The 27,242-nt window shown below is 43.1% G+C and overlaps 2 protein-coding genes across 2 annotated transcripts in view; both read right to left on the bottom strand.

Moving 5' to 3' along the window:
* Positions 1–14,820, bottom strand: part of LOC115143875 (BTB/POZ domain-containing protein KCTD5-like) — a 38,395-nt gene extending 23,575 nt beyond the window's left edge. Inside the window, exon 1 of the mRNA XM_029684305.2 lies at positions 14,547–14,820. Coding sequence (XP_029540165.1) covers positions 14,547–14,768 — 222 coding nt within the window. The 5' untranslated portion in view covers positions 14,769–14,820. The remainder of the gene's footprint in view (positions 1–14,546) is intronic.
* Positions 14,821–15,213: 393 nt separating this feature from the next.
* LOC115143876 (3-phosphoinositide-dependent protein kinase 1-like) lies at positions 15,214–27,017 on the bottom strand. Its single transcript, XM_029684307.2, has 14 exons — positions 26,613–27,017; positions 24,088–24,366; positions 20,519–20,561; positions 20,233–20,370; positions 19,957–20,101; positions 19,666–19,763; positions 19,437–19,512; positions 19,239–19,307; positions 18,969–19,065; positions 18,632–18,805; positions 18,226–18,449; positions 17,994–18,051; positions 17,597–17,749; positions 15,214–17,435 (listed from the first exon to the last, which is right to left on the bottom strand). The coding sequence occupies exons 1-14, from the start codon at positions 26,634–26,636 to the stop codon at positions 17,322–17,324; spliced, it is 1,692 nt and encodes a 563-aa protein (XP_029540167.1). The 5' UTR covers positions 26,637–27,017; the 3' UTR covers positions 15,214–17,321.
* Positions 27,018–27,242: the final 225 nt, after the last annotated feature.

The following is a 27,242-nucleotide window of genomic DNA, read 5'->3' as shown; positions in this document are numbered from 1 at the left end:
TAGAGGTTCAAATTTCACTCCAACATTTTAAGCATCAGTTGTATAAAAATAAAAAAATAAAATTTTTTTTTTTTTTTTTTTTAAGGGTAGCTAGGGAACTTGAATCTGAGTAAGCAGCTACAGATAACAGAATTGAACAGAGGAATAGACCTTCCAGAAGTCACAAGACTGAAACTAGCACTTATAGTGGAAGTCTGATCATTGTAGGGTTGGAGCAGATGCCCCTTAGGTGTACAACTAAGAACTCACTGTCAAATATAACTGCTAAATAATCCACACCCATCTTATTTTTGTTTTACTACATTGATATTGATCAAAGCATCATTGGGTTTAGAGCTTGCAAGAAAGACTTCACTGTACTTGTGCAAGTGACATTAAAACTATGTGGATCTCAATTTTCAAAAACATTAAACTGTGTCGTTTCCCCCCCCTCTGCTTTCCTTGACCATTTTCAAGGTACAGATAGATCATTCACCAGGTTCACAGCCGGTGCATTTAGCTGAACAAATTATGACAGATAAATGTTTCAAATTAACAGCTCCTTTTAGAAGCCCCTGAAAGCTTTCCCATCATAAGAGGCCGTTAGAGTTTCATCACTGCTGGGCTGGCAAAGGGGAAATCACTGCTGTCCAGAGCACTCTAGGTGGGGAAGAGTACTGTATCGGGGAAGAGAAAGCAGCACAATGTAAAATATTTACCATCAGTCGACAGGGAGACGGTAACAGCTGACACTGCTTCTCTATCACGTGACCAGCTGAGCTGGATAACTTTTGGAGCGTTACATCACCGGGCCAACATGGCATGTTCAGTTATCCATAATTATCCTTTTTTTTGTAAATTGCCAGTGTGACATCACCACAGAAGTGGTGCTGACTTTTAACTCGTTCTGTCAGTGACAGCAGCACTGTGGCATTGTGTTGAGCGGTGGCAGTTTGAAGGCAGAAGTGGAGGAACAGGGAGATGACAATGTTAAATATTCACCCTGCTTCCCTCACGCAGTGTGCTCAGGTGTGGAAAAAGCATGAACCCAGCACTAAATGCACACCATGCTTCTCACACACTGTGGCGAGGGCCTTCTCAGCCAGCAAATGGAGAGGAATATGAAAATAATTAGATGTGAAAAGAACAATAATTTTATGCCATGTAGTTCTTTAAATATTGATGTTGCGATCAAAACCAGAGAACTGGAATTTAATTTGAGTGGTCCTGCATTTGGTTGAGAGGAGTAATGTTCTTACATTAACAAAGGCAGAAGTGATAAGGTCCTGTAAGCTTGTTATGGTTCTAAAGTCATTAGATAGCAGACCATCCACAACTCAGGTGCACAAATCTCAAGAGATGTATTTAGGTGTAATTACATTAATTTCAGAGAAATAAAGGAATAAATGTCACACAAATAATAAATAGCATATATTACACGCAAATATTTGGCCCCTTTCTGCATATTTTTTTATATACTGAATGTTATCGGCTCTTCAACCAAAACCTAAATATTAGATGAAGGAAACAGAGTTTTCAAAAATTTAAAAGAATGCTTATTTAATTAACAAAGTTATGCAACACCCAATTCCCCTGTGTGAAAAAGTAATTGCCCCCTTAAACTGAATAATTGGTTGTGCCACCTTTAGCTGCAATGAGGTGGAAGGTATTCTTGTGGGCCGGCTAACGAGTATTGGTGTCCGAGGGGTCTTTGGCCTGGTTTGCTAACTACCCCTCTCAAAGAGTGCAGTGCATACAGTCAGGAAATCTGCTGTCTCAGCCACTGCCTGTCACTAAGGGAGTGCCCCAAGGCTTAATCCTAGCTCCCACGCTCTACTTGATTTACATCAACAACATAGCTCAGGCAGTAGGAAGCCCTCTCATCCATTTATATGCAAATGATACAGTCTTATACTCAGCTGGCACCTCACTGGATTTTGAGTGAAATGCTCTACAACAAAGCTTTCTTAGTGTCCAACAAGCTTTCTCTACCCTTAACCTTGTTCTGAACACCTCCAAAACAAAGGGTCATGTGGTTTGGTAAGAAGAATGCCCCTCTCCCCACAGATGTGATTACTACCTCGGCGGGTTTAGAGCTTGAGGTAGTCACCTCATACAAGTACTTGGGAGTATGGCTAGACGGTACACTGTCCTTCTCTCAGCACATATCAAAGCAGCGGGCTAAAGTTAGAGGAAACCAATGCTAGATTTATCGTAGTCGCTCCTCTTTCACCCCAGCTGCCAAACTAACCCTGATTCAGGTGACCATCCTACCCATGCTAGATTACTCTCGAGCAACTAGATGTTCTTTACCAGTCGGCCATCAGATTTGCCACCAATGCTCCTTATAGGATACATCACTGCACTAAATACTACTCTGTAAACTGGCCATCTCTATACACCAGTCGCAAGACCCACGGGTTGATGCTTATTTATAAAAACCCTCTTAGGCCTCACTCCCCACTATCTGAGATATCTACTGCAGCCCTCATCCTCCACATACAACACCCGTTCTGCCAGTCACATTCTGTTAAAGGTCCCCAAAGCACACACATCCCTGGGTTGCTCCTCTTTTCAGTTCGCTGCAGGTAGCGACTGGAACGAGCTGCAACAAACACTCAAACTGGACCGTTTTATCTCCATCTCTTCATTCAAAGACTCAATCATGGACACTCTTACTGTCAGCTGTGGCTGCTTTGTATGATTATTGTTGTCTCTACCTTCTTGACCTTTGCACCATGTTTTTGTACTGTTACCATGTTGTGTTGCTACTATGTTGACGTGTTGCTACCATGCTGTGTTGTCATGTTTTGCTGTTGTAGTCTTAGATCTCTCTTTATGTAGTGTTGGGCCTCTCGTTGTGATGTGTGTTCTGTCCTATATTTATATTGCATTTATTTTTAAATCCCGACCCCCGCAGGAGGCCTTTTGGTAGACCGTCATTGTAAATAAGAATTTGTTAACTAACTTACCTAGTAAATAAAAGGTTAAATAAATAAATACTGCAACCAAATGCTTCCTGTAGTCTCTCACGTCGCGGTGGAGGAATTTTGGCTCACTAATGTATGCAGAACTATTTTAACGGAGCGACATTTGTGGGGTTTTAAGCATGAACTGCTCATTTCAAGTCACAACATCTCAATTGAGATTATTTCTGGACTTTGACCAGGCCATCTGGGAATTTGACTTGGTCTGCCAAGAGTGTGCAAAGCTGTCATCAAGGCAGAGGTGGCTATTTGAAGAAGGTAAAATATATTTTGATTTGTTTAAAACTTTTTGGTTTCTACATGATTCAATGTGTGTCATTTCATAGTTGTGACATCGTCACTATTATTCTACAATGTAGAAAATAGTAAAAATAAAGAAAAACCCTTGAATGAGTCAGTGTCCAAACTTTTGACTGGTACTGTAACACACACTTTGCTGGCTCAATCCCTCTGGAAACAAACATTTGGGAGTAGCTGTCAGTTGTCCTGACTGCATGAGTGTACAACTCCCCCCTCCAAGCAATCTGTCCCTGGTTTACCCCAATGTGCAAAACAGTCTAGCCAACAACATGAATAATGCAGATCTCATCCTGAAGCAAGTGAGCCTGCGTGACTGAAGACCAAGCAACTCATTTCCTGAGGTGGGAAACTACTGCGTCGGCCAAAAACCAGAGCACTTGAATTAGCCATCAATCTTTGGCACTTCCTATTCAGGGTTGGGTTGTATAACGTGACAGAAACACATGCCTCACACTAATTCACGTATTAACATTTTTAAAAAGGTGTTGGCTATAGGCTGACTATGGTTGTCCAGAATATATATTTTTATATCAAAGGCGACTATTAGTCAAACCTGCCCCCAGACAGATATCTAGAGCATTAGCGTAAGAGCCCAATCTGCATTTAGGCAGGGGATTGGGCTTGGCAGCTCCCTTTATGATCAGCTGTTCACGTTTGGGTAAACCACACCGATTTAGGCTATTGAGAGATTAGGAGATTTGGATGAATACCTATAAATATGAAAGGAACTGAGACAACAGCAAATCCAGGGAATGTAGGGTAATGATAGAGATGAACAGTGCTAGTAGGCTAGATGAGAGCAGTGGACTGTGATGGAGCAGTAAGAGAAACACACAAGGATGCTTTTAAAACAGACGAAGCAGTGCGGGAGAAGTGAAACACACATGGTAAAAGGCTGGAACACTAAGCCAGCAGGACTAAGCCTGTTTTTACAGGCTGCTCCTTACAGACCAGACAAGGCCAGAGGGTAAAAGGGACTGAGGATGGTGGTAATTGTATACGTTTGTGTGCGTACGAGAGCTAACGTGGTAGAAAGGATAAAAGACAGTCACATAGATATGGTGGCCCAGTGCAGGCAAAATACACAATTTTCCTGTGATTTCCCTCCCCCACTACTGTGAAAATTAATGCCCTTTTAGTGTACCTGCCGTTTGAAAAGACTGAAATTTCAGCCTGTTTTGGTGGGATGGAGTTTTGGCCTGCTGACTGGTGACGTTAATAGACAAATAATTTAGAGAACAGCTAGTTTTCCCCTCCCCACTCAGACAGACCAACAGAAGCAGTTTCTTTTTGACCACGTTAATTGAAAACTATCACAGCAGGGTACTAATTGTTACCAGGAAATGATTTGATTGAGATAAAAATAGCGGCATTGGACATTTAACTCAAGTTAACCTCGAAAAACAGTTAATCGTCATCATAAGTAGCATCACACTAACTGATGCTGCCCATGTACACACAATGCCCAACAGATTAATAGGAAATACGCCACACTTGCCCAGAAGTTTCATTCATGTAAGCTCTCAAACTAAAGTCTATCAACGGGTTGGCTGACAAGGTCATCGAAAATGATGCACACTCGATGAGGCAGATGGCCTTATAGCGTTATGATTCTGAACGGTCAGATAGAGGCAATAAAAAGGTAAATGGAACTCAACCAACAACTGAAACAAGATGCTGTGGCCCAGCAAAATTAGCCTATATTTAGGCTGTTGTTTTTATGTTGAGACAAAAATGGGAGTGTAATGCTTGTATGGATGTCAACCCCAATACATGTTCGTGCCATCATCACCAATCAACAGCAGTTAAAACGACTGACTACTAACACAGATTTCTGTACGCTAGCTATGCTGGAAGGAATTGCAAAAATCGCTGAAGTTGGAGACTTTTATCTCCCTCACCAACTTCAAACATCTGCTATCTGAGCAGCTAACTGATCGCTGCAGCTGTACATAGTCTATCGGTAAATAGTCCACCCAATTTTACCTACCTCTTCCCCATACTGTTTATATTTATTTACTTTTCTGCTCTTTTGCACAACAATACCTCTACCTGTACATGACCGTCTGATCATTTATCACTCCAGTGTTAATCTGCTAAATTGTAATTATTCGCCTACCTCATGCCTTTTGCACACAATGTATATAGACTCCTTTTTTTCCTACTGTGTTATTGACTTGTTAATTGTTTACTCCATGTGTAAATCTGTGTTGTCTGTTCACACTGCTATGCTTTATCTTGGCCAGGTCGCAGTTGCAAATGAGAACTTGTTCTCAACTAGCCTACCTGGTTAAATAAAGGTGAAATAAAAAAATAAAAAAACGACATGGAAGGTGCACTCCACGAGCCACTAGCGGAGTGGAACTAACCTTCCACTGAGTTGCATTATTTTTCAGAGAACGCAGAGCCCCGAGTTGATTATCCCTTTCATGCCATGACTATAATTTAACACATTTGCCAATGGAAATGTGTTCAACGCCCACTGAAGTAGCGAGCACGTTTACTAGATCACTACAGTAGTAGTAGTATGAACGCTCCAGATCAAAACTCTAAACCTACAACCTAATTTTGACAAAAATTGACCAGCGAGATTGTGGCCATGGTTCTTTTTCCAAGCTATACGGAGGGTGCTCTAGCAAACAAACAGACTTGAGGACACCATGCAACTGAGTGAGTAGTGTTTGGTCTCATGCTATTTTGGAAGCCGAGAAGAAAAATAAAGTACATTACAATTATATATTTTAAATGGGGACTGAATGCGGAGTTAAGGCTCCCAGGCTTGCAAGGACAGGCAAAATACAAATTAAATTAGCAAAGGTGTGAAGTAAACAGTGTTGAGGCCTTTGGGCCCAACAAGTGGCAGGAGGTTGAAGCATCCTCTGAAGCCCCCTCCTGCTGTTCAAAGACCATTCACTGGCATTTTCTACAAGAAATCTGTCTCCAGAAATAAAAGTTTCTCCCAAGTGGGTGTGACGCCTAGTCCCGTTGCCTGCTGCAGTGCTGCTTGGATTACACCTGGCGATCTGTTCACCATCTGCCCTGGCCTGTCTCGTACAGGTAACCCCACCACACTCGCCCCTCTCTCCCAGGCTTTCGCTCACCTCCAGAACTCAGGCACTGTTGGGGCGAGTGACTCTGAACTTACAATGGCTAGCCCCAAGTCGGAATATATTTTTCTTGTGCATTTTGCCTCATGACTCCTACTTAGTTGACTATGAACTTTCTTTACCCAACCATGGGACAGACTTTTCACAGTCGGGACTCTATTGGTTAGACTTATGGCCTCCCGTCCTAAAAAACTCTCACAGGCTATGTATTCAAATCAAATGTTATTAGTCACATGCGGCAAATACAACAGGTGTCGACCTTACAGTGAAATTCTTACAGTGAGCCCCTAACCAACAATGCAGTTTCAAAAAACTACAGATAAGAATGAGAGAGAAAAGTAACAAGTAATTAAAGAGCAGCAGTAAAAAAAAGACATGTACAGGGGGTGCTGGTACAGGGTCAATGTGCGGGGGCACCGGTTAGTTGAGGTAGTATGTACATGTAGGTAGAGTTAATTAAAGTGACTATGCATTAGAGGTCGACGGATTAATTAGGGCCGATTTCAAGTTTGTCTGTATTTTTGGGCGCCGATTTAACCTTCTTTTTTTTTTTTAAAGGATATACCTTTATTTAACTAGGCAAGTCAGTTAAGAACACATTCTTATTTTCAATGACTGCCTAGGAACGGTGGGTTAACTAACTGCCTTGTTCAGGGGCAGAACGACAGATTTTCACCTTGTCAGCTCGGGGGATCCAATCTTGCAACCTTACAGTTAACTAGTCCAACGCAATAAGGACCTGCCTCTCTCTTGTTGCACTCCACAAGGAGACTGCCTGTTACGCATTATGCAGTAAGCCAAGGTAAGTTGCTAGCTAGCATTAAACTTATCTTATAAAAAACAATCAATCATAATCACTAGTTAACTACACATGGTTGATGATATTACTAGATATTATCTAGCGTTGCATATAATCTGACTGACCATACAAGCATCTAAGTATTATATATAATTCCTTTCCTTTCCCCCTTCTGATGACCAGGTGGCGAATCGCATCTCTGCATGTCTGGCAGACATATCAGTGTGGATGACGGATCACCACCTCAAGCTGAACCTCGGCAAGACGGAGCTGCTCTTCCTCCCGGGGAAGGACTGCCCGTTCCATGATCTCGCCATCACGGTTGACAACTCCATTGTGTCCTCCTCCCAGAGCGCTAAGAACCTTGGCGTGATCCTGGACAACACCCTGTCGTTCTCAACTAACATCAAGGCGGTGGCCCGTTCTTGTAGGTTCATGCTCTACAACATCCACAGAGTACGACCCTGCCTCACACAGGAAGCAGCGCAGGTCCTAATCCAGGCACTTGTCATCTCCCGTCTGGATTACTGCAACTCGCTGTTGGCTGGACTCCCTGCCTGTGCCATTAAACCCCTACAACTCATCCAGAACGCCGCAGCCCGTCTGGTGTTCAACCTTCCCAAGTTCTCTCACGTCACCCCGCTCCTCCACTCTCTCCACTGGCTTCCAGTTGAAGCTCGCATCCGCTACAAGACCATGGTGCTTGTCTACGGAGCTGTGAGGGGAACGGCACCTCAGTACCTCCAGGCTCTGATCAGGCCCTACACCCAAACAAGGGCACTGCGTTCATCCACCTCTGGCCTGCTCGCCTCCCTACCACTGAGGAAGTACAGTTCCCGCGCAGCCCAGTCAAAACTGTTCGCTGCTCTGGCCCCCCAATGGTGGAACAAACTCCCTCACGACGCCAGGACAGCGGAGTCAATCACCACCTTCAGGAGACACCGGAAACCCCACCTCTTTCAGGAATACCTAGGATAGGATAAAGTAATCCTTCTCACCCCCCCCCTTAAAAGATTTAGATGCACTATTGTAAAGTGGCTGTTCCACTGGATGTCTTAAGGTGAACGCACCAATTTGTAAGTCGCTCTGGATAAGAGCGTCTGCTAAATGACTTAAATGTAAATGTAAATATCTGACTGAGCGGTGGTAGGCAGAAGCAGGCCGTAAACATTCATTCAAACAGCACTTTCTTTGCATTTTGCCTGCAACTCTTCATTGTGCTCAGCATGGGTAACGCTGCTTCAAGGGTGGCTGTTGTCGTTGTGTTCCTGGTTCGAACCCAGGGAGGAGCGAGGATAGGGACGGAATCTATACTGTGACACTGGCAATACTAAAGTGCCTATAAGAACATCCAATAGTCAAAGGTTAATGAAATACAAATGGTATAGAGAGAAATAGTCATATAATAACTACAACCTAAAACTTCTTACCTGGGAATATTGAAGATTCGTGTTAAAAGGAACCACCAGCTTTCATATGTTCTCATGTTCTGAGCAAGGAACCTGAAACGTTACCTTTCTTACATAGCACATATTGCACTTTTACTTTCTTCCAACACTTTGTTTTTGCATTATTTAAACCAAATTGAACACGTTTCATTATTTACTTAGGCTAAATTGATTTTATTGAGGTATTATATTAAGTTAAAATAAGTGTTCATTCAGTATTGTTGTAATTGTCATTATTACAAATAAATAAAAACCGTCCGATTAATCGGTATCGGCTTTTTTGTCCTCCGAAAATCGGCATCGGCGTTGAAAAAAATCATAAATCGGTCGACCTCTACTATGCATAGATGACAGAGTGTGGCAGTGGTGAGGGGGGCAATGCAAATAGTCTGGGAAGCCATTTCACTAGATGTTCAGGAGTCTTATGGCTTGGGGTTAGAAGCGGTTTAGAAGTCTCTTGGATCTAGACTTGGTACCGCTTGCCGTGTGGTAGCAGAGCGAACAGTCTATGACTAGGGTGGCTGGGGTCTTTTTAGGGCCTTCCTCTGACACCGCCTGGTATAGAGGTCCTGGATGGCAGGAAGCTTGGCCCCAGTGATGTACTGGGCCGTTTGCACTACCCTCTGTAGCGCCTTGCGGTCAGAGGCAGAGCATTTGCCATAACAGCCCGTCAGGATGCTCTCGATGGTGCAGCTGTAGAACATTGAGGATCTGAGGACCCATGCCAAATCTTTTCAGTCTCCTGAGGGGGAATAGGTTTTGTTGTGCCTGCTTCACAACTGTCATGGTGTGCTTGGACCATGTTAGTTTGATGGTGATCTGGATACCAAGGAGCTTGAAGCGCTCAACCTCCTCCACAGTAGCCCCGTCGATGAGGGGGGGGTCGGTCCTCTCTTTCCTGTAGTCCACAGTCATCTCCTTTGTCTTGGTCACATTGAGGGAGAGTTTGTTGTCTTGGCACCACACGGCCAGGTCTCTGACCTCCTCCCTATAGGCAGTCTCATCATTGTTGGTGTCATCGGCAAATTTAATGATGGTGTTGGAGTCGTGCAGTCATGAGTGAACAGGGAGTACAGGAGGGGGCTGAGCACACACCCCTGAGGGGCCCCTGTGTTGAGGATCAGCGTGGCGGATGTGTTGTTACCTACCCTTACCACCTGGGGGCCGGCCCATCAGGAAGTCCAGGATCCAGTTGCAGAGGGAGGTGTTTAGTCCCCAGGGTCCTTAGCTTATTAATGAGCTTTGAGGGCATTATGGTGTTGAATGCTGAGCTGAAGTCAATAAATCGCATTGTCACATAGGTGTTCCTTTTGTCCAGGTGGGAAAGGGCAGTGTGGAGTGCAAGAGAGACTGCATCATCTGTGGATCTGTTGGGGCGGAATTCAAATTGGAGCGGGTTTAGGGTTTCTGGGATGATGGTGTTGATGTGAGCCATGACCAGCCTTTCAAAGCACTTCATGGCTACAGACATGAGTGCTACAAGTCGGTAGTCATTTAGGCAGGTTACCTTAGTGTTCTTGGGCACAGGCACTATGGTGGTCTGCTTAAAACATGTTGGTATTACAGACTGACGGAGAGGTTGAAAATGTTACTGAAGACACTTGCTAGTTGGTCAGCGCATGCTCGCAGTACACGTCCTGGTAATCCGGCTGGCCCTCTGGCCTTGTGAATGTCGACCTGTCTAAAGGTCTTACATCGGCTGCGGAGAGTGTGATCACGCAATCATCCGGTACAGCTGGTACCCTCATGCATGTTTCAGTGTTATTTGCCTCGAAGCAAGCATAGATGTAGTTTAGCTCGTCTGGTAGGCTCGTGTCACTGGGCAGCGCTTGCCTGTGCTTCCCTTTGTAGTCTGCAATGGTTTCCAGGCCCTGCCACATCAGAGCCGGTGTAGTATGACTCGATCTTAGTCCTGTATTGACACTTTGCCTGTTCGATGGTTTGTTGGAGGGCATAGCGGGATTTCTTATAAGCTTCCGGGTTAGAGTCCCGCTGCTTGAAAGCAGCAGCTCTACCCTTTAGCTAAGTGCGAATGTTGCCTGTAATCCATGGCTTCTAGTTGGGGTATGTACGTATAGTCACTGTGGGGACGACATCGTCAATGCACTTATTGATGAAGCCAATGACAGATTTGGTTTACTCCTCAATGCCATTGGAGGAATCCCGAACATATTCTAGTCGGTGCTAGCAAAACAGTCCTGTAGCTTAGCATCTGCTTCATCTGACCACTTTATTGATCTAGTCACTGGTGCTTCCTGCTTTAATTTGCGCTTGTAAGCAGGAGGATGGAATTATGGTCAGATTTGCCAATGTATGCATCTCTGTGTGGAGTATAGGTGGTCCGGAGTTCTTTTCCCTCTGGTTGTACATTTAACATGCTGACATCCATGTTACCTGATGAAATTGCTGTACAATATGATCTTGTTGCCATCTGATGCACATTCAGATGTCAAATCAGCACTGCAGAACTCTCCCTGTCCTATGCTGTGCCTTGATTGTATTACTGTTAATGATATCTGGAAATGTGCATGTACACCCTGGCCCATCTACTGTTGCTAGACCCAATTCATCCGTTCATCCTTTACTTAAAGGGGGAGATCAAGCTAATCCTAACTTTTATCGGGCTATTTCAATTTTGCCCCGTTTATCAAAAGTGTTGGAAAACTTGTCAATAATAAACTGACTGGCTTTCTTGATGTCTATAGTATTCTCTCTGGTATGCAATCTGGTTTCCGCTCAGGTTATGGATGTGTCAGTGCAACCTTAAAGGTTCTCAATGTCACCATTGCTCATGATTCTAAGCAATATTGTGCTGCTATTTTTGACTTGGCCAAAGCTTTCGATGCAGTAGACCATTCCATTCTTGTGGGCCGGAAAAGGAGTATTGGTGTCTGAGGGATCTTTGGCCTAGTTTGCTAACTACCCCTCTCAAAGAGTGCAGTGTATAAAGTCAGGAAATCTGCTGTCTCAGCCACTGCCTGTCACGAAGGGAGTGCCCCAAGACTTAATCCTAGCCCCCACGCTCTTCTCGATTTACATCAACAACATAGCTCAGGCAGTAGGAAGCCCTCTCATCCATTTATATGCAGATGATACAGTCTTATACTCAGCTGGCCCCTCCCTGGATTTTGTGTTAAATGCCCTACAACAAAGCTTTCTTAGTGTCCAACAAGCTTTCGCTACCCTTAACCTTGTTCTGAACACCTCCAAAACAAAGGTCATGTGGTTTGGTAAGAAGAATGCCCCTCTCCCCACAGGTGTGATTACTACCTTGGCGGGTTTAGAGCTTGAAGTAGTCACCTCATACAAGTACTTGGGAGTATGGCTAGACGGTACACTGTCCTTCTCTCAGCACATATCAAAGCAGCAGGCTAAAGTTATATCGTAATCACTCCTCTTTCACCCCAGCTGCCAAACTAACCCTGATTCAGATGACCATCCTACCCATGCTAGATTACTCTCGAGCAGCTAGATGTTCTTTACCAGTCGGCCATCAGATTTGCCACCAATGCTCCTTATAGGATACATCACTGCACTCTATACTACTCTGTAAACTGGTCATCTCTGTACACCTGTCGCAAGACCCACGGGTTGATGCTTATTTATAAAACACTCTTATGTCTCACTCCCCCCTATCTGAGATATCTACTGCTGCCCTCATCCTCCACCCATCCTGCCAGTCACATTCTGTTAAAGGTCCCCAAAGCACACACATCCCTGGGTCGCTCCTCTTTTCAGGTCGCTGCAGCTAGCGACTGGAATGAACAGCAACAAACTCAAACCGGACCATTTTATCTCAATCTCTTCATTCAAAGAATCAATCACTGACAGTTGTGGCTGCTTTGTATGACGTATTGTTGTGTCTACCTTCTTGCCCTTTGTGCAGTTGTTTGTACCATGTTTTGTGCTGCTACCGTGTTGTTATGCATTGTTGTCATGCGTTGCTATGTTGTCGTCGGTCTCTCTTTATGTAGTGTTGCCTCTCGTTGTGATGTGTTTTGTCCTATATTTATTTGTATTTATTTTTAGTCCCAGGCCCCTCGTCCCCACAGGAGGCCTTTTGGTAGGCCGTTAAGTTGTTAACTGGCTTGCCTAGCTAAATCAAATAAATAAAAGTAGATGCCTTTGTAACCAAACAAACAGACTTGCTAATTTAGCTAATCATCAGTCCAAGCTTGCTTGCCATTATGAAAATCGAAATCAACAATGCCAATAATATTTTCAATTCAAAAGCAGCTCAATAGAAAATATATTTTAGACACTTATGATAATACCGTGTGTTATTTAGCAATATTTTTTTTAAATATAACTGGGCAAGTCAGTTAAGAACAAATTCTTAATTACAATGACTGCCTACACCGGCCAAACACGGACGACGCGGAGCCAATTGTGCGCCGCCCTATGGAACTCCCAATCACGGCTGGTTGTGACACAGCCTGGAATTGAACCAGGGAGTCTGTAATCGTCAAGATGCAATGCCTTAGCCCGCTGCGCCACTTGGGAGCACCGTATAGGGCCAATATACCACAGCTAAGGGCTGTTCTTATATGACACATCAAAGAGTGCCTGGATACAGCCTTCAGCAGTGGTCAATTGGCAATATGCCACAAACCCAGAGGTGCCTTATTGTTATTATAAACTGATTACCAATGTAATTAGACCAGTAACAATAACTTGTCATACGTGCAGTATACGGTCTGATATACCACACCTTTCAGCCAATCCGCAGTCGGGGCTTAAACCACCCCGTTTATAAAGGGAAATAATGCACTTCAATCAAATCAGAAACAAGTATTCAACAAAGCCGTGGTACTCAGAACGCACACTGGACGCTCTAGCCGAGAAGTAGGGTTTATCCGAGCGTTCTGACCTCACAACTGCAGTCAAGCACTCAAGCTAACTGGCTAACATTGGCTAGCTACTTCCAGACAAAATGAGAACACCCCTAGCAGAGCTGATTAGGCTGTTTTCATATTATCCAGAGCGTTGGTGACTGACTAACTGTGCTGCTGGCAACAATTATATTACGCTATTTTTGCCGACGTTTACTGACACCCGCCATATTCAACGAGTGTTGAGCCTTCATAAATTAATCAGTTATTCTGCGCTCTGACACTCAGACGAGAGTGTTCTGAAATCGGAGCAGTTAGCCAGAGCGAATTTACATACTCACCAATGTAAAAGTGTATTACTTGGCAGCGTTTGCCGGTATAACTAGCTTACATAAAACGATTTAGAAAACATTAGCAAGAATTGACATTGCCAGCAAACGGAGAATGTGTTCAGCAGACATAAATATACACAATATGTAAAAAACAGTTCCTCGAAAGGTCGATCTCAAACTAAAGCAGAGATAGGTGGTGGGCCATAGCAAGCTATTACCAGACTTGGTCTGAATCCCCCAGTATCCCCAATACAAAACTGATCATGGTCACAGAGAAAAAAGGGACACATTTAATTTTGCCACTGAAAATACATAGTTTAAGAAGTTTACGTTATTTACCTATTTGGAGTTGAAAATGTGATATTTACGTTTCCCTGTGAGCTACGTCGTCTATCTGCACTAGCTAGCTAACGTAGCCAACCGTACTTACTAGTGGACCGGGGTATCTGGGCCTGGTTACCCAGAAACATATTACGGGTAAGATCTTAGCTTTAAAATGCTTTTGTGTAAACGGGCCCAGATCTGTTGCTGGTTACCTAACAGGCTACTACAGTAACTAGCTAGCAGTACGTCGTTTGACATCTGTCGTGTCGGCATCGGGGATTAGTAAACTAGCAGTTTTATAGTTGTTCTTAAAATATAACTTTTTATCGCATAATATAGCTACTTACATTAGCTTTGAATACACCCTATCCGAACCCACACTGACATTCACACACGAGACCAGGAGAAGGCTAGCACGGCTAACATTAACTTAGCTACCTTATCAGAGTCGAGTTCGGGGTCAGCCTGGCTCAGTCGGTACAGAAATGATTTCGGATCTCGGCACAGCGTCTGTCGTGTTGTTAAGAAATAGGTTCCCCCCACGTTCAAGCGAACCCATTTGGAAGCCCCGTTACTGGGTGACTGGGGTTTTTCCCAGGGAGAATGAGTCAAACAGCTCCGATAAACGGAACCACAAGTATCGGCGCTGTTTTCTGCCATCCCCTCTTCTCTGCCCTCCGGTATGACTGAGGCTGTTGACAGGAAGCCTCTCCTCTCCTCTCCAGTTAAGTAGGCTGTCTCCACTCCATCCACAGGCGATACCACTCCTTTCCCTCCACCTACCACTCCACTTTATCAACAATAACAGAATATGCATTGGGCCAAAAGCAGAATTATTTCAGAAATATAAAATATGACAACGCATAAAATCCCTATCATATTTATATTGTTAAAAAAATATGTTTACACATTAAAATCAGGTGGATACAGTATAACTTGTTATGATTGACCAGCTAGCCCTGTTGGAATGGTAATGTACGCTTTCTTACAAGCCTTTTATATTGTATAAATGTAACACTATGCAGAAAACTGATGGAAATATACATTTGTAATGTTTCAGCAGTCATGTATTACGTCAGGTTGTAACAGAAGACATGAGGCATGGTATTATTGTATGCCTAAATCCCTACATGCTTTAATTACTGGACTACCAAGCATTACGTGGAAAATTCATCATTCAACAACTACTGACCTAGCGCACAAACAATCAGAGAGAATGAACAGAATCATTAAATTATCAGAAATATGATTAAATCACTGAGCAAATAGAAAATGTATATGATATAGTAAGAAAAAAGCTGTAAAATATTATAGTTTACAATAATTATTCACATTCAAAGGCTTTACATCTCAATACATACACAACATGGCCCCTGAACATGACTTCAATCCAAATATGATTCATATATTAGAATTTAAATAACACAGAATGAACTAGAGGCTAAACAATAGCCATCAAATAACCTTATACAAGAATAAAAATACAAAAACTGTATCCTAATATCATTGCATTACTTGCTTCAGATTTCAATAATACATCGTCTGTACATCACAGTTCTAGTCGGTTACAAACCAGGTAGAGTATTACATACACAATGTAACCGACTTGCCGCCCAACTTGATTTAAAAAAAAATTCTAACAAGAGAAGCAAACACTTTCTATAGTGTTTCCTTACTTTAGAGACAGATACAGCAATTTCATCTTATTTGGATCAGATACCCTTTAGTTGATGTTCAAGCAAGTTCAGCCAAGCCAGAGGCTATTATTCACCTGCTTCAGTCGCACACACAGACTAAGAGCTGGAGGAATATCTCTCGAGAGGACCTTAACGTAATGTCAGAATTTAAAGTATTACTATTATACATCTCTAAAAAAAAAAAAAAAAGAGCAAAAGTCAAATCGATCGATACATATTGGGCCAGGTGTCATGTTGTAAAAAAATGACAGGGACATTCCTAATGAACCTTGATAACACAACGAGGCAAAGCTGACAACTTTCCCTGGGACTACAGCTGTACTATGATTGCTTCCAAGAAATGATAGTATTGTGGATGTAACACTTGAAGCTTTCATTATCACCAAAGATGTTCATAATGGGGTGGTCAGCATTCTGTTGTTTTAAACAGGACACACTGAAGATTAACCATCAATCCAACCAAATAAAACAAAAATGATTCAAACCACAAAGAAATAGCCAGTGAATGGTAAATTACAGCCAAATAATTCAATATTATTATCTATAGTTGCCAATGCAATCAAAATACCCACCTTAGCTTTAATAAAACTATATCTCCAGTGCCCTGGGAGAGAAGCAGACAATGCTATGCTAAAAAATGTCCGTGCAGGAAAGCTAAGCGAGTCTTGTGATAAGAGTACACGCTAGTGGCATGTTCACCCCCCCCCCCCTATTTGCAATGTAATGGTTTACTATTAGGGACTGTCCTCACAGTCTCAGTGTATGGAGAACCACGCTGAAGCAATTGAGTGCTATTCATATCTATGCCTCACTTTGGGGACCAGCGCTCTGCCCTGAAAAATTAACATACAGACCCAAACCGGACTGCAAACAGTAAGTACCAAGAGCGTTGAGAACCAATTCATATATACACTATGTGGACAATGGGGGTCTGACAAAAATATACTTTATTGGGTAAGCGCCTAGTTGCAGTGTGATACTGAACCAGGCACTAGTCTATAGTACGTGTGTCGAGTTCAGGTAAAATTACAGAGGGATACAATGTTGGATTAGGATCTGGATTTGAGTATCATACTGTATTGGGATAAACTCTAGTGTACGAGCAATGCTGGATTGTGTTTTGTTATTGTTGAAGAAGGAAACCAGCCCTTGCAATGAAATGGTCTTAAAATGGTACCTACACCAGTGACATTCTACAAAGCCTATCCTCTCTCTTACCCCTGCAGAATGTATAAAATGCCGATGTGCATGGAAGCAGTAATCATCCACATGAAAAAAAAAATCATTAAAAGCCACACAGAGCACAAAGAACAAGCAAAGCAACCCTGAATCCCATGGTCTTTTTTTTCCTATTGGTTCTGCTCATTTCAGAAAAGGAAAATAAACAAGGTCTAGATGCCAGCGTCTCTAAAAGAGTTTGTTTACATTGCGGTGATGAAGGGCCCTAAAGAGGATGTTACTCTGCGATTGGCCTCAGAGCTTGGAGGAAGGAGTGGCCGCAGGAGTAACTGCTCTCCTATAGGCCAGGATTCTGGTGCTTGTGGTAGATCTTTCTCCACACTTCCTGGATTTTCTTACACCACTTGTCAGCGTTTCCACTGGGATCCATCAGATAGTATGTTCGATTGGGCTGTAAACAAATCACAAAACAAAAATGAAATAAAAACATCCAAAGCTGAGACAAAGTCAATATTGTTTGACAAGAAACCTGAGGTTATGTAATAATGTTAGTTTGAAATATGATTCAGCCATTAGTGTCATCAAAAAGCATTAATTGCAGTTCACAATTACCGTGTGGACAAAGAAGGTCTTGAAGTTCTTGGCCTCTGGGCGCAGCTCGGGGGACCAGGGGATCTCCCCCTTCAGGACTTTGTTGACAGGGTCCACGTAGTACAGGTGTGGCCCTTCAGTAAGGAGCAGCTGCCTCCGCCGAGCAAACAGACCCTGCAATGGAGTCATGAGACGTGGCATGAGATGAGCACCAGAGGGAGCTAGTGCCAGGCGTAATGTTCCACACCAGAGGTAGAATTAGCTGCTGACCTAGGATCAGCTTTCTTCAACTCTAACAAGTGAAACTATATACAAACATTGCTCCGAAAAAGACTACTTTTATGAACTGATTTACTTTGAGTTAAAAACTAAAATGTGGTGTAAAATATTCAATACCACTGGTTTGCCTTCCACTCACCTTCCTTTTATCCACTGGGCCCATTTTCAGGATCAAATTATTCTCAACAAACTGGTGCCTGTGTAAGTCAGTGTAAGGGTTACGAGCAAGTACTTCCAAGCAAATAAAAGCAAAGTGATGTAAACAAAGTGATTTTTACAAAATGCTCAAAATACCAATTCAACATCAAATTCTCATTGTCAATGCAAATGAAACAAACGTGAATAGGAGAGTGTTTCAGAGTGGGGCTTACCAAGGGTTCCTACTGGTCTGTTTTTCCAGCAGCAGCTGCTTCTCCTCCTCAGAGAACAGCAGGTCCAGCTCAAACGAGTTGTTGTCCAGGTCATGGATGTACTGCTCGATGTTGCTGCTGGACCTCTGTGGTGCTGGGGGAATGGTATCGGGCGTGGAGAGTGAGTGGGACGAGCTGGACTGGGCCACCTGCATGCTGCTAAACTGGCTCAGGAGGTCATCGTACTGGGGAAAGACAGGAGATGTGGGCAGAAGGTAGTAAAGTTGGTTTAAAGCATGGGCTTTTGCATGGCACAAAGATATTGATCCCTTGATGAACAGCATTCTTGAAAAATCATCACAAACCACAATGACATGGAGGCCCGTTTCATTTTGCCATGTTCAATGCATGTGTGGAAGTGTCTCACGTTTCCATAGCAGTCCTCGTCATCCTCGGACATGGCTGGCAGGTATGGAGTGAGCTTGGGGGGCGTCTGCACATGGAGGTCTCCCCAAGAGATGGTCTCGAAGAACGGGTGTCCCCTCAGGGGTTCGTACCCTCCCATATCCTCGCAACCAATTCTCTTGGAGGGGTCCAGCGACTGAGAAACAGAATCACGTTCACTGACCCAAAGCCCTCAACTCTTACTACAACTAACTAAACCAGTGTGTGGATGATTTAGAGATACACCATAATATGTATCCTCGTCTGCAGTGCTGATATTACAGAATTACACTGAGTTTATTGATGAAAACATGACCTACCAAAAGCTGTTCAACGAGATCCTTAGCTTTGGGAAAGAACTTCTCAGGGAATTCATACTCCAGCTTGATTATCTTCTGGAATATTAGGTACTCGTTTCTGGTCCAAAGTAAGCACAGAAGTCATGAGGGGGGGAAGGAATCCAGAGAAAGGACAGTGAGTGAAGTGGAGGTAAGAGCTACCCCATAAAACATAATATCCAGATAAGCCTATCACAGAAGCTAAAACAAAAAGGTGAAAGAGGCCAAGAGCAGCCATCGTGCTCTACTTACCCAGCTCTGAAGGGTGGTAGCCCAGCCACTAGCTGATAAATTATGCATCCCAATGCCCAGAGGTCAGAGCTGAAACACACAACCAGTTGATATCAATATAATATCCTATCAGAGAACGACAGACATTCACTAAGTGCATGGGCAAATAATGCATTGGCACAACACTCAAAAGGTTCTCAATTGTAGAGTCCCAGTTACCTCTTGCAGGCCGATTTCTCTGTCAGCAGCTCTGGAGACACGTACTGCGCAGTTCCTACAAAGGAGTTTGCTCTTGCTGCAAAACAAAAAGAAGGGTATTAACATGACGACACACTCAACTTGAGACTGATCAAATGTGTGTATTAAAAGTAAGAACATCATAGAATTGTGGAATGTTCAGGTAGAAATAAATCGCAATGAATGCTTCATGTTGATAAAAGTCAAGTACCTTGTTTGCCATCTGAAGATAACTGCTTTGCTGTTCCAAAGTCTGTTATTTGGATGTGCATGTCTTCGCTCAGTAAAATATTCTCAGGTTTAAGGTCTCTGAAAAACAAAAAAAGGAATGTAGTCAACCTACATTTTCAAAAAGGGATAATTTGTGTAAAAAGTGGCAGCAAGTTTAAGTCACTTTATTTATACAAATGTACATTTATAAAAATTGATAATCAGTATATAAATTCAACTATGATAACTTGTAACATATCATTACAGATATACCGGTTCTGACATTACTTACCTGTGAATTATTCCCTTCTCGTGCAAATATTCTAGTGCACAAACAATTTCAGCCGAGTAGAATCTAGTGCAGGTCTCATCAAAAGAACCAATTTTGCGAATATATTTCAAAAGCTCTCCATTCTTAGCATAGCTAAGGCCAAAATCTAATAGCAAGTTAAGGAAAACTACTCATCTCAAAGGAATTAATAAACAAGAAAACATGTTCACCATAAAACTAAACAAGTTGGTGATGGAGTCAGGCTCCAAGTCATCATGGTCTGTTTTTAAAGGATACACAACTTTTCATCATCTTGAAATGTAAAGTACAGTTTGACGAAGAACGGATGATCTAGGTTCGACATCACATCCCGTTCTCTTTTCACGTACTGCGCCTTGTTCTCCTTCATAATATACCGCTTCTCCAAAATTTTTACTGGAAGAGAAAAATTACAAGTAAAGTTGAGGGTAAATACCGCACAAAACACAAAGGGATCAACAGCAACTTCACACTTATGACAATCCGTAAAAACAAGTATGACACATGGAAGCCAAGTTCTTTTAATAGCGAAATTACAACTTACTTGCATATTCTTTTGCCGTTGCACGTTCTCTTGCAAGGACAACCTATAAAACATGTTTTTTAATAGACTTCATTCAGAAAGTATACAGACCTTGAATTTCCCCACATTTTGTTATGTTACAGCTGTACTGTAAAATCGATTCAAATGCCCCCCCCCCCCCCCCAATCTATACACAATAACCCATAAAGACAAAGCAACAACAAGTTTAGAAGTCTTTGCAAATGTATAACAAAAAAACAAACAGAAATATGACATTTACATAAGTATTCAGACCGTTTACTCAGTACTTTGTTGAAGCACCTTAGGCAGCGATTACAGCCGAGTCTTCTTAGGTATTTTTTATTTTACCTTTATTTAACCAGGTAGGCTAGTTGAGAACAAGTTCTCATTTGCAACTGCGACCTGGCCAAGATAAAGCATAGCAGTGTGAACAGACAACACAGAGTTACACATGGAGTAAACAATTAACAAGTCAATAACACAGTAGAGAAAAAAAAAGGGGTAGTCTATATACAATGTGTGTAAAAGGCATGAGGTAGGCAAATAATACAATTTTGCAGATTAACACTGGAGTGATAAATGATCAGATGGTCATGTACAGGTAGAGATATTGGTGTGCAAAAGAGCAGAAAAGTAAATAAAAAAAATAAAAAAAACAGTATAAAAACAGTATGGGAATGAGGTAGGTGAAAATGGGTGGGCTATTTACCAATAGACTATGTACAGCTGCAGCGATCGGTTAGCTGCTCGGATAGCTGATGTTTGAAGTTGGTGAGGGAGATAAAAGTCTCCAACTTCAGCGATTTTTGCAGTTCGTTCCAGTCGCAGGCAGCAGAGTACTGGAACGAAAGGCGGCCAAATGAGGTGTTGGCTTTAGGGATGATCAGTGAGATACACCTGCTGGAGCGCGTGCTACGGATGGGTGTTGCCATCGTGACCAGTGAACTGAGATAAGGCGGAGCTTTACCTAGCATGGACTTGTAGATGACCTGGAGCCAGTGGGTCTGGCGACGAATATGTAGCGAGGGCCAGCCGACTAGAGCATACAAGTCGCAGTGGTGGGTGGTATAAGGTGCTTTAGTGACAAAACGGATGGCACTGTGATAAACTGCATCCAGTTTGCTGAGTAGAGTGTTGGAAGCCATTTTGTAGATGACATCGCCGAAGTCGAGGATCGGCAGGATAGTCAGTTTTACTAGGGTAAGCTTGGCGGCGTGGGTGAAGGAGGCTTTGTTGCGGAATAGAAAGCCGACTCTTGATTTGATTTTCGATTGGAGATGTTTGATGTGAGTCTGGAAGGAGAGTTTGCAGTCTAGCCAGACACCTAGGTACTTATAGATGTCCACATATTCAAGGTCGGAACCATCCAGGGTGGTGATGCTAGTCGGGCATGCGGGTGCAGGCAGCGATCGGTTGAAAAGCATGCATTTGGTTTTACTCGCGTTTAAGAGCAGTTGGAGGCCACGGAAGGAGTGCTGTATGGCATTGAAGCTCGTTTGGAGGTTAGATAGCACAGTGTCCAATGACGGGCCGAAAGTATATAGAATGGTGTCGTCTTTGTCAACATCATTGATATATACAGCGAAAAGAGTCGGCCCGAGAATTGAACCCTGTGGCACCCCCATAGAGACTGCCAGAGGACCGGACAGCATGCCCTCCGATTTGACACACTGAACTCTGTCTGCAAAGTAATTGGTGAACCAGGCAAGGCAGTCATCCGAGAAACCGAGGCTATTGAGTCTGCCGATAAGAACATGGTGATTGACAGAGTCGAAAGCCTTGGCGAGGTCGATGAAGACGGCTGCACAGTACTGTCTTTTATCGATGGCGGTTATGATATCGTTTAATACCTTGAGCGTGGCTGAGGTGCACCCGTGACCGGCTCGGAAACCAGATTGCACAGCGGAGAAGGTACGGTGGGATTCGAGATGGTCAGTGACCTGTTTGTTGACTTGGCTTTCGAAGACCTTAGATAGACCTATATCCATCCTGCCCTGCCTATAGCAGTTTGGGTCCAGGGTGTCTCCCCCTTTGAAGAGGGGGATGACTGCGGCAGCTTTCCAATCCTTGGGGATCTCAGACGATATGAAAGAGAGGTTGAACAGGCTGGTTGAAGGTTGAAGAGGTATGACGCTACAAGCTTGGCACAACTGTATTTGGGGAGTTCCTTCCATTCTTCTCAAGCGCTGTCAGGTTGGATGGGCAGCGTCGCTGCACAGCTATTTTCAGGTCTCTCCAGAGATGTTCGATCGGGTTCAAGTCCGGGCTCTGGCTGGCCAGTCAAGGACATTGAGACTTGCATTGTCTTGGCTGTTGGCTTAGGGTCATTGTCCTGTTGGAAGATGAACCTTCACCCCAGTCTGAGGTCCGGAGCAGGTTTTCAACAAGGATCTCTCTGTACTTTGCACCGTTTATCTTTCCCTTGATCCTGGCTAGTCTCCCAGTCCTTCCACTGAAAAACATCCCCACAGCATGATGCTGCCACCACCATGCTTCACTGTGGGGATTGTGGCAGGTTTCCTCCAGATGTGATGCTTGGTTTCATTGGGCCAGAGAATCTTTCTCATGGTCAGAGTCCTTTTGGCAAACTCCAAGCAGGCTGTCATGCACCTTTTACTGAGGAGTGGCTTCCGTCTGGCCACTAACATAAAGGCCTGAAAGGTGGAGTGCTGCAGAGATGGTTGTCCTTCTGGAAGGTACTCCCATCTCCACAGAGGAACTCTAGAGCTTTATCAGATTGACCATTGGGTTCTTGGTCCCCTCCATGACCAAGGCCCTTCTCCTCCGATTGCTCAGTTTGGCCGGGCGGCCAGCTCTAGGAAGAGTCTTGGTGGTTCCAAACTTCTTCAACTTAAGAATTATGGAGGCCACTGTGTTCTTGGGGACCTTCAATGTTGCATAAATGTTTTTGTACCCTTCCCCAGATCTGTGCCTCGTCACAATCCTGTATCGGCGCTCTCCGGACAATTCCTTCGAGCTCATGGCTTGGTTTTTGCTCTGACATGCACGTTCAACTGTGGGACCTTATATAGAAAGGTGTGTGCCTTTCCAAATCATATACAATCAATTGAATTTACCGCAGGTGGACTCTAATCAAGTTGAAGAAACATCTCAAGGATTATCAATTGAAACAGGATGCACCTGAGCTCAATTTCATGTCTCATAGCAAAGGGTGCGAATAGGTATGTAAATAAAGCATTTTTATTAAATTATACATTTGCAAAAATTCCAAAATGTCTATTGTGTGTAGATTGATGATATTTTAAGTCAATTATAGAATTAGGCTGTAACAAAATGTGGAAAAAGTCAAGGGGTCTGACTACTTTCAAATGCACTGTACATTGTTATTAGAAAATATATTTCTACAACTCACTCAGTAGACCACTTCAACCCCAGAGTAAATGATGTGCCAGGTTAACTTAAATTCCATTGAAACTACTCAGTCATTCCTGATCAACTAGCAAGAATTGAAGATGAGTCACTGGAGTATATGACCACAAGAATGCTTACATGTAACAACACCTATCTAGGGCTAATTCATAACTGAAATGGAATACTGGTCTGCTTACGGTTGAGAAGGAGCCCTCTCCCAGTATCTTCCCGAATTTGAAGTCCTCTGGCCTCTTCTTGCGCGGCTGAGGGGCCTGCTGTGCCCGGAGCTCGGCGCCCAGGCTGGCAGGTTTTCCCGGAGCCCGGGACTCTGAGGTGGGGCCCTCCATGCTGGTACAGTGGCTGCTACTTGCGCCTGGGATGGCACGTGGCGAGCAGGAGTCAGGCTGATTTCTTACCATTGGTGGATGTGGACAGGAACAGATGACCACGCTGGATTGAATGGGCACAACATCATACTGTATGGGAGAGGTGGGGGGCATTAGGTGACATTACTACTAAAAGATGAGGGTGAACATGAGGAACGTACTGGGCATAATTGTCTAGTCTTGTCTTCATTTAACATTAGGTTGTCATTCTGGCATTACCCTGTCCCTAAACTCTGGGTACTTTGAAAAAACATTGAGGAAACATCTAGGCTTATGCCATGTTCAGTCACAGACAGTCCTTTAAGAATGTAGGTGTGAACAAAAAGTTCAAGCTCTGCTCTCTGGAGGGACTGAGGGCCCCATGAGGAGGCAGGCTAACTCAAGCTACACATGTGCAGGAAATGCAGAACACATTTTGTTTGAATGCATTCAGTTGTGTAACTGACTAGGTATCCCCTTTCCCCCCTACCAAACCGTCAACATGTGCATGAGGGAATATAATAAAGACATGTTCTCTCGCATAGAGTCTAAACTACTTTAATCCCCACTGCCAGGGGATACAATTCCCATAGCACCTTTGAGTCATCCTTCATGTTGTTTCCAATTTTATGTCTGGTAGGTGTTTGAAAACAAATCACTGCCTCTCTCTTGCCAATAACTGGCAGGACTCCCAGCCCAAGTAAGAGCAGCACATGTTTGGAGAATTCAGATGGGAAGTTGAGGTAAAAGAATAGTTGTGGGGGGCTTGGGCATATCTTTAAGCTGACTGAATATTATATTCTATGTACGACCTATGGAATGTTCCACTCCAGACAATATATGCTTAGTTGAGGATGAGGCAAAACGTCAAAGTATTAATTTAACGATGTGGACATTCAGCCTAGAAACTAGCTATTTAAGTTCAATCATGACCAGTAAGTGAACTCATACCCTATGTTCACTATTGAGCAATTTAACAACTCAGTGTGGCGATGATTCTTGTGGACAAAAAAAACGTGAAGTAGATTTTTCTGCAGAACCCAAACCTTTCCCTGGATGAAAAATCCAATTTAAATCCTCCAATCAGACACCAAATACTCAAGTTTGACGATGCATTTTTTTAAATAAATTAAAGACAATATTAACAAAGTTGATTGACTGGTAAGCAAAAATAAAATATTATGTGGTGCATTTTCGCTAGCAAGTAACGACATCGTTAACTAACTAATGTTAAAAACTTGTGAACGTGAGTAAGGACGCCAACGCAAAATAGGTGGTTTCTTTTAGTGAGCAGCAAGCGTCACCAATTGTTAGCAAGCCAGTCCCTCTTAAAAATGACATTAAAACATACAAGTACGATTTAAAACACCAACCATCGGCCAAAGGAAACGCTTTCAATTCTGAATCCACTGCCAAAATATTAAACTGAGTTAGTTAACTAACGTTAGCTGGCTACCGTCATAGGCCTGGGAAATTAGAAGCTAGGTAGCTACCTAGCGTAGGTCTGTAGCTAGCCAGTTTGGGAAACGGGATTGCTTGTCAAACAAGGTCAGGTGAAATCTCGAGTTAGCCAAAGGTAGTCATCCACGAGTAATTGTTATCGGTAAACTAGCTAATGTTAGCTTGCTTACGTTACATCATGTTGATTAGGACATGTAGCTAGCTGGGGATGCAACTTCACGGGAAAGTATCAGCAGTCTGCTAGCAACTAACGTTGTCTTGTTAGCATCCTCGGCTAATTATATAGCTGAAGCGTCAGGTACTGTATTATTAAACAAGTTAGCTTGCTAAAGTAGCTAATGATGATTGTAAGTTAGCTGTGTTAATTAGCTGTCCTAATAGTAGTAATTTAGTGCAATAGACAAGTACTAACAGTACCTACCTAGATATGAAGTTACTAGCCAAATACCTAGATAGTGTATAATGTAAATAACTAATGAATACATTAATTTGTTCGCAATCCATTATCACAGGGTAGCGACGAATATTATTAGCTAGTTAACGTAACGTCGACGCTAGCTAGAAACTTTAACTACGTTAGGAGTAACCGCCAAGTTGGCTTGCTGGCTAGCCAGTTGACGTTACATTAGCTAGTTAACGTTAATGAATTACCAGGAATTTCAACTCACGTTAGCGAGTTAGCATTTTACCTGGTTGCTAGATGACTTAATCGACAGACTTTGCGCGTTGCTAACGTTAAGCTAGGTAGCAAATGCGTTAGTCAGAGGTCCTCTTACCGCTGTTTGGAAATGAGGGCCCAACAGTAACACATCTCAAATGTTGTCTAACTGCCGCCATACAATACATATTGGGCAACAGCTTCACATTGACATTTGGATGAACGTTGCAATACTCACAATTTGACTTGTGGCCCTTGCCATGGAAGTTTCCCTCGATTATTTATTTGGAATACAATAATTACTGAACCTCCAATAATGGCTGCCTCTGCGCCTTCATTTTCCAACTGTGACGTCGTTCCACAACAATGTTACCAAAGACGGTCCAGTATGAAGATATGCAGAAACTGCTTCTCCAATAGAAATCCCTCATCAAACGTGTAGGCGATGTCATTGCGACATTAGCTAGCATAGCTCATGCGCAATAAAACGTCATCGGGGCTAACGGTCGTGTCGCGCCTAACTGCGCGGATATAAAGTGTATTTTTCGTGAATAATTAAAACGTGTCAGTTTGTTACTTTCACGAGGTTGTAGTGATGAAAGGTTTAAGAGATTTTCTCTAATCTAGGTTTTGCCTTTAGAATTTGAGAACAACTTTTCACTTCTCCCTTTGCATTGCAAAAACCCGAGTCTGGTCTGTTGAGTCTGCTTCCCGACGCGTTACTGTAAATATCGCGATGTTTCGCCTGAGTTTGAAAAGTATGTGACGTTCCTCAAGATGTTTATAACTAATCCCGCAAAGAAGGGAGAGGATCGGAGAGGTCGGTTGTCCTCAAAACCGCTAACAGAGGGACAGAGATAGAAATTGG

This window comes from Oncorhynchus nerka, linkage group LG16 (assembly GCF_034236695.1).
Source record: "Oncorhynchus nerka isolate Pitt River linkage group LG16, Oner_Uvic_2.0, whole genome shotgun sequence".
Classification (NCBI taxonomy): domain Eukaryota; kingdom Metazoa; phylum Chordata; class Actinopteri; order Salmoniformes; family Salmonidae; genus Oncorhynchus; species Oncorhynchus nerka.
The sequence above is the reverse complement of the archived record's forward strand: the minus strand, read 5'-3'. Positions and strand labels throughout refer to the sequence as shown.

What these genes read in the sequence shown, in the direction of transcription:
- LOC115143876 (XM_029684307.2), bottom strand. Translation starts at nt 26,636, where the DNA reads ATGGCAAGGGCCACAAGTCAAATT. An exon ending in CTACCACCCTTCAGAGCTGG is followed by an intron (nt 19,066 to 19,238) that starts GTAAGTAGAGCA and finishes ACTTTGGACCAG; the next exon opens with AAACGAGTACCTAATATTCC. An exon ending in GCCCAGTGGATAAAAGGAAG is followed by an intron (nt 17,750 to 17,993) that starts GTGAGTGGAAGG and finishes ACTCCATTGCAG; the next exon opens with GGTCTGTTTGCTCGGCGGAG.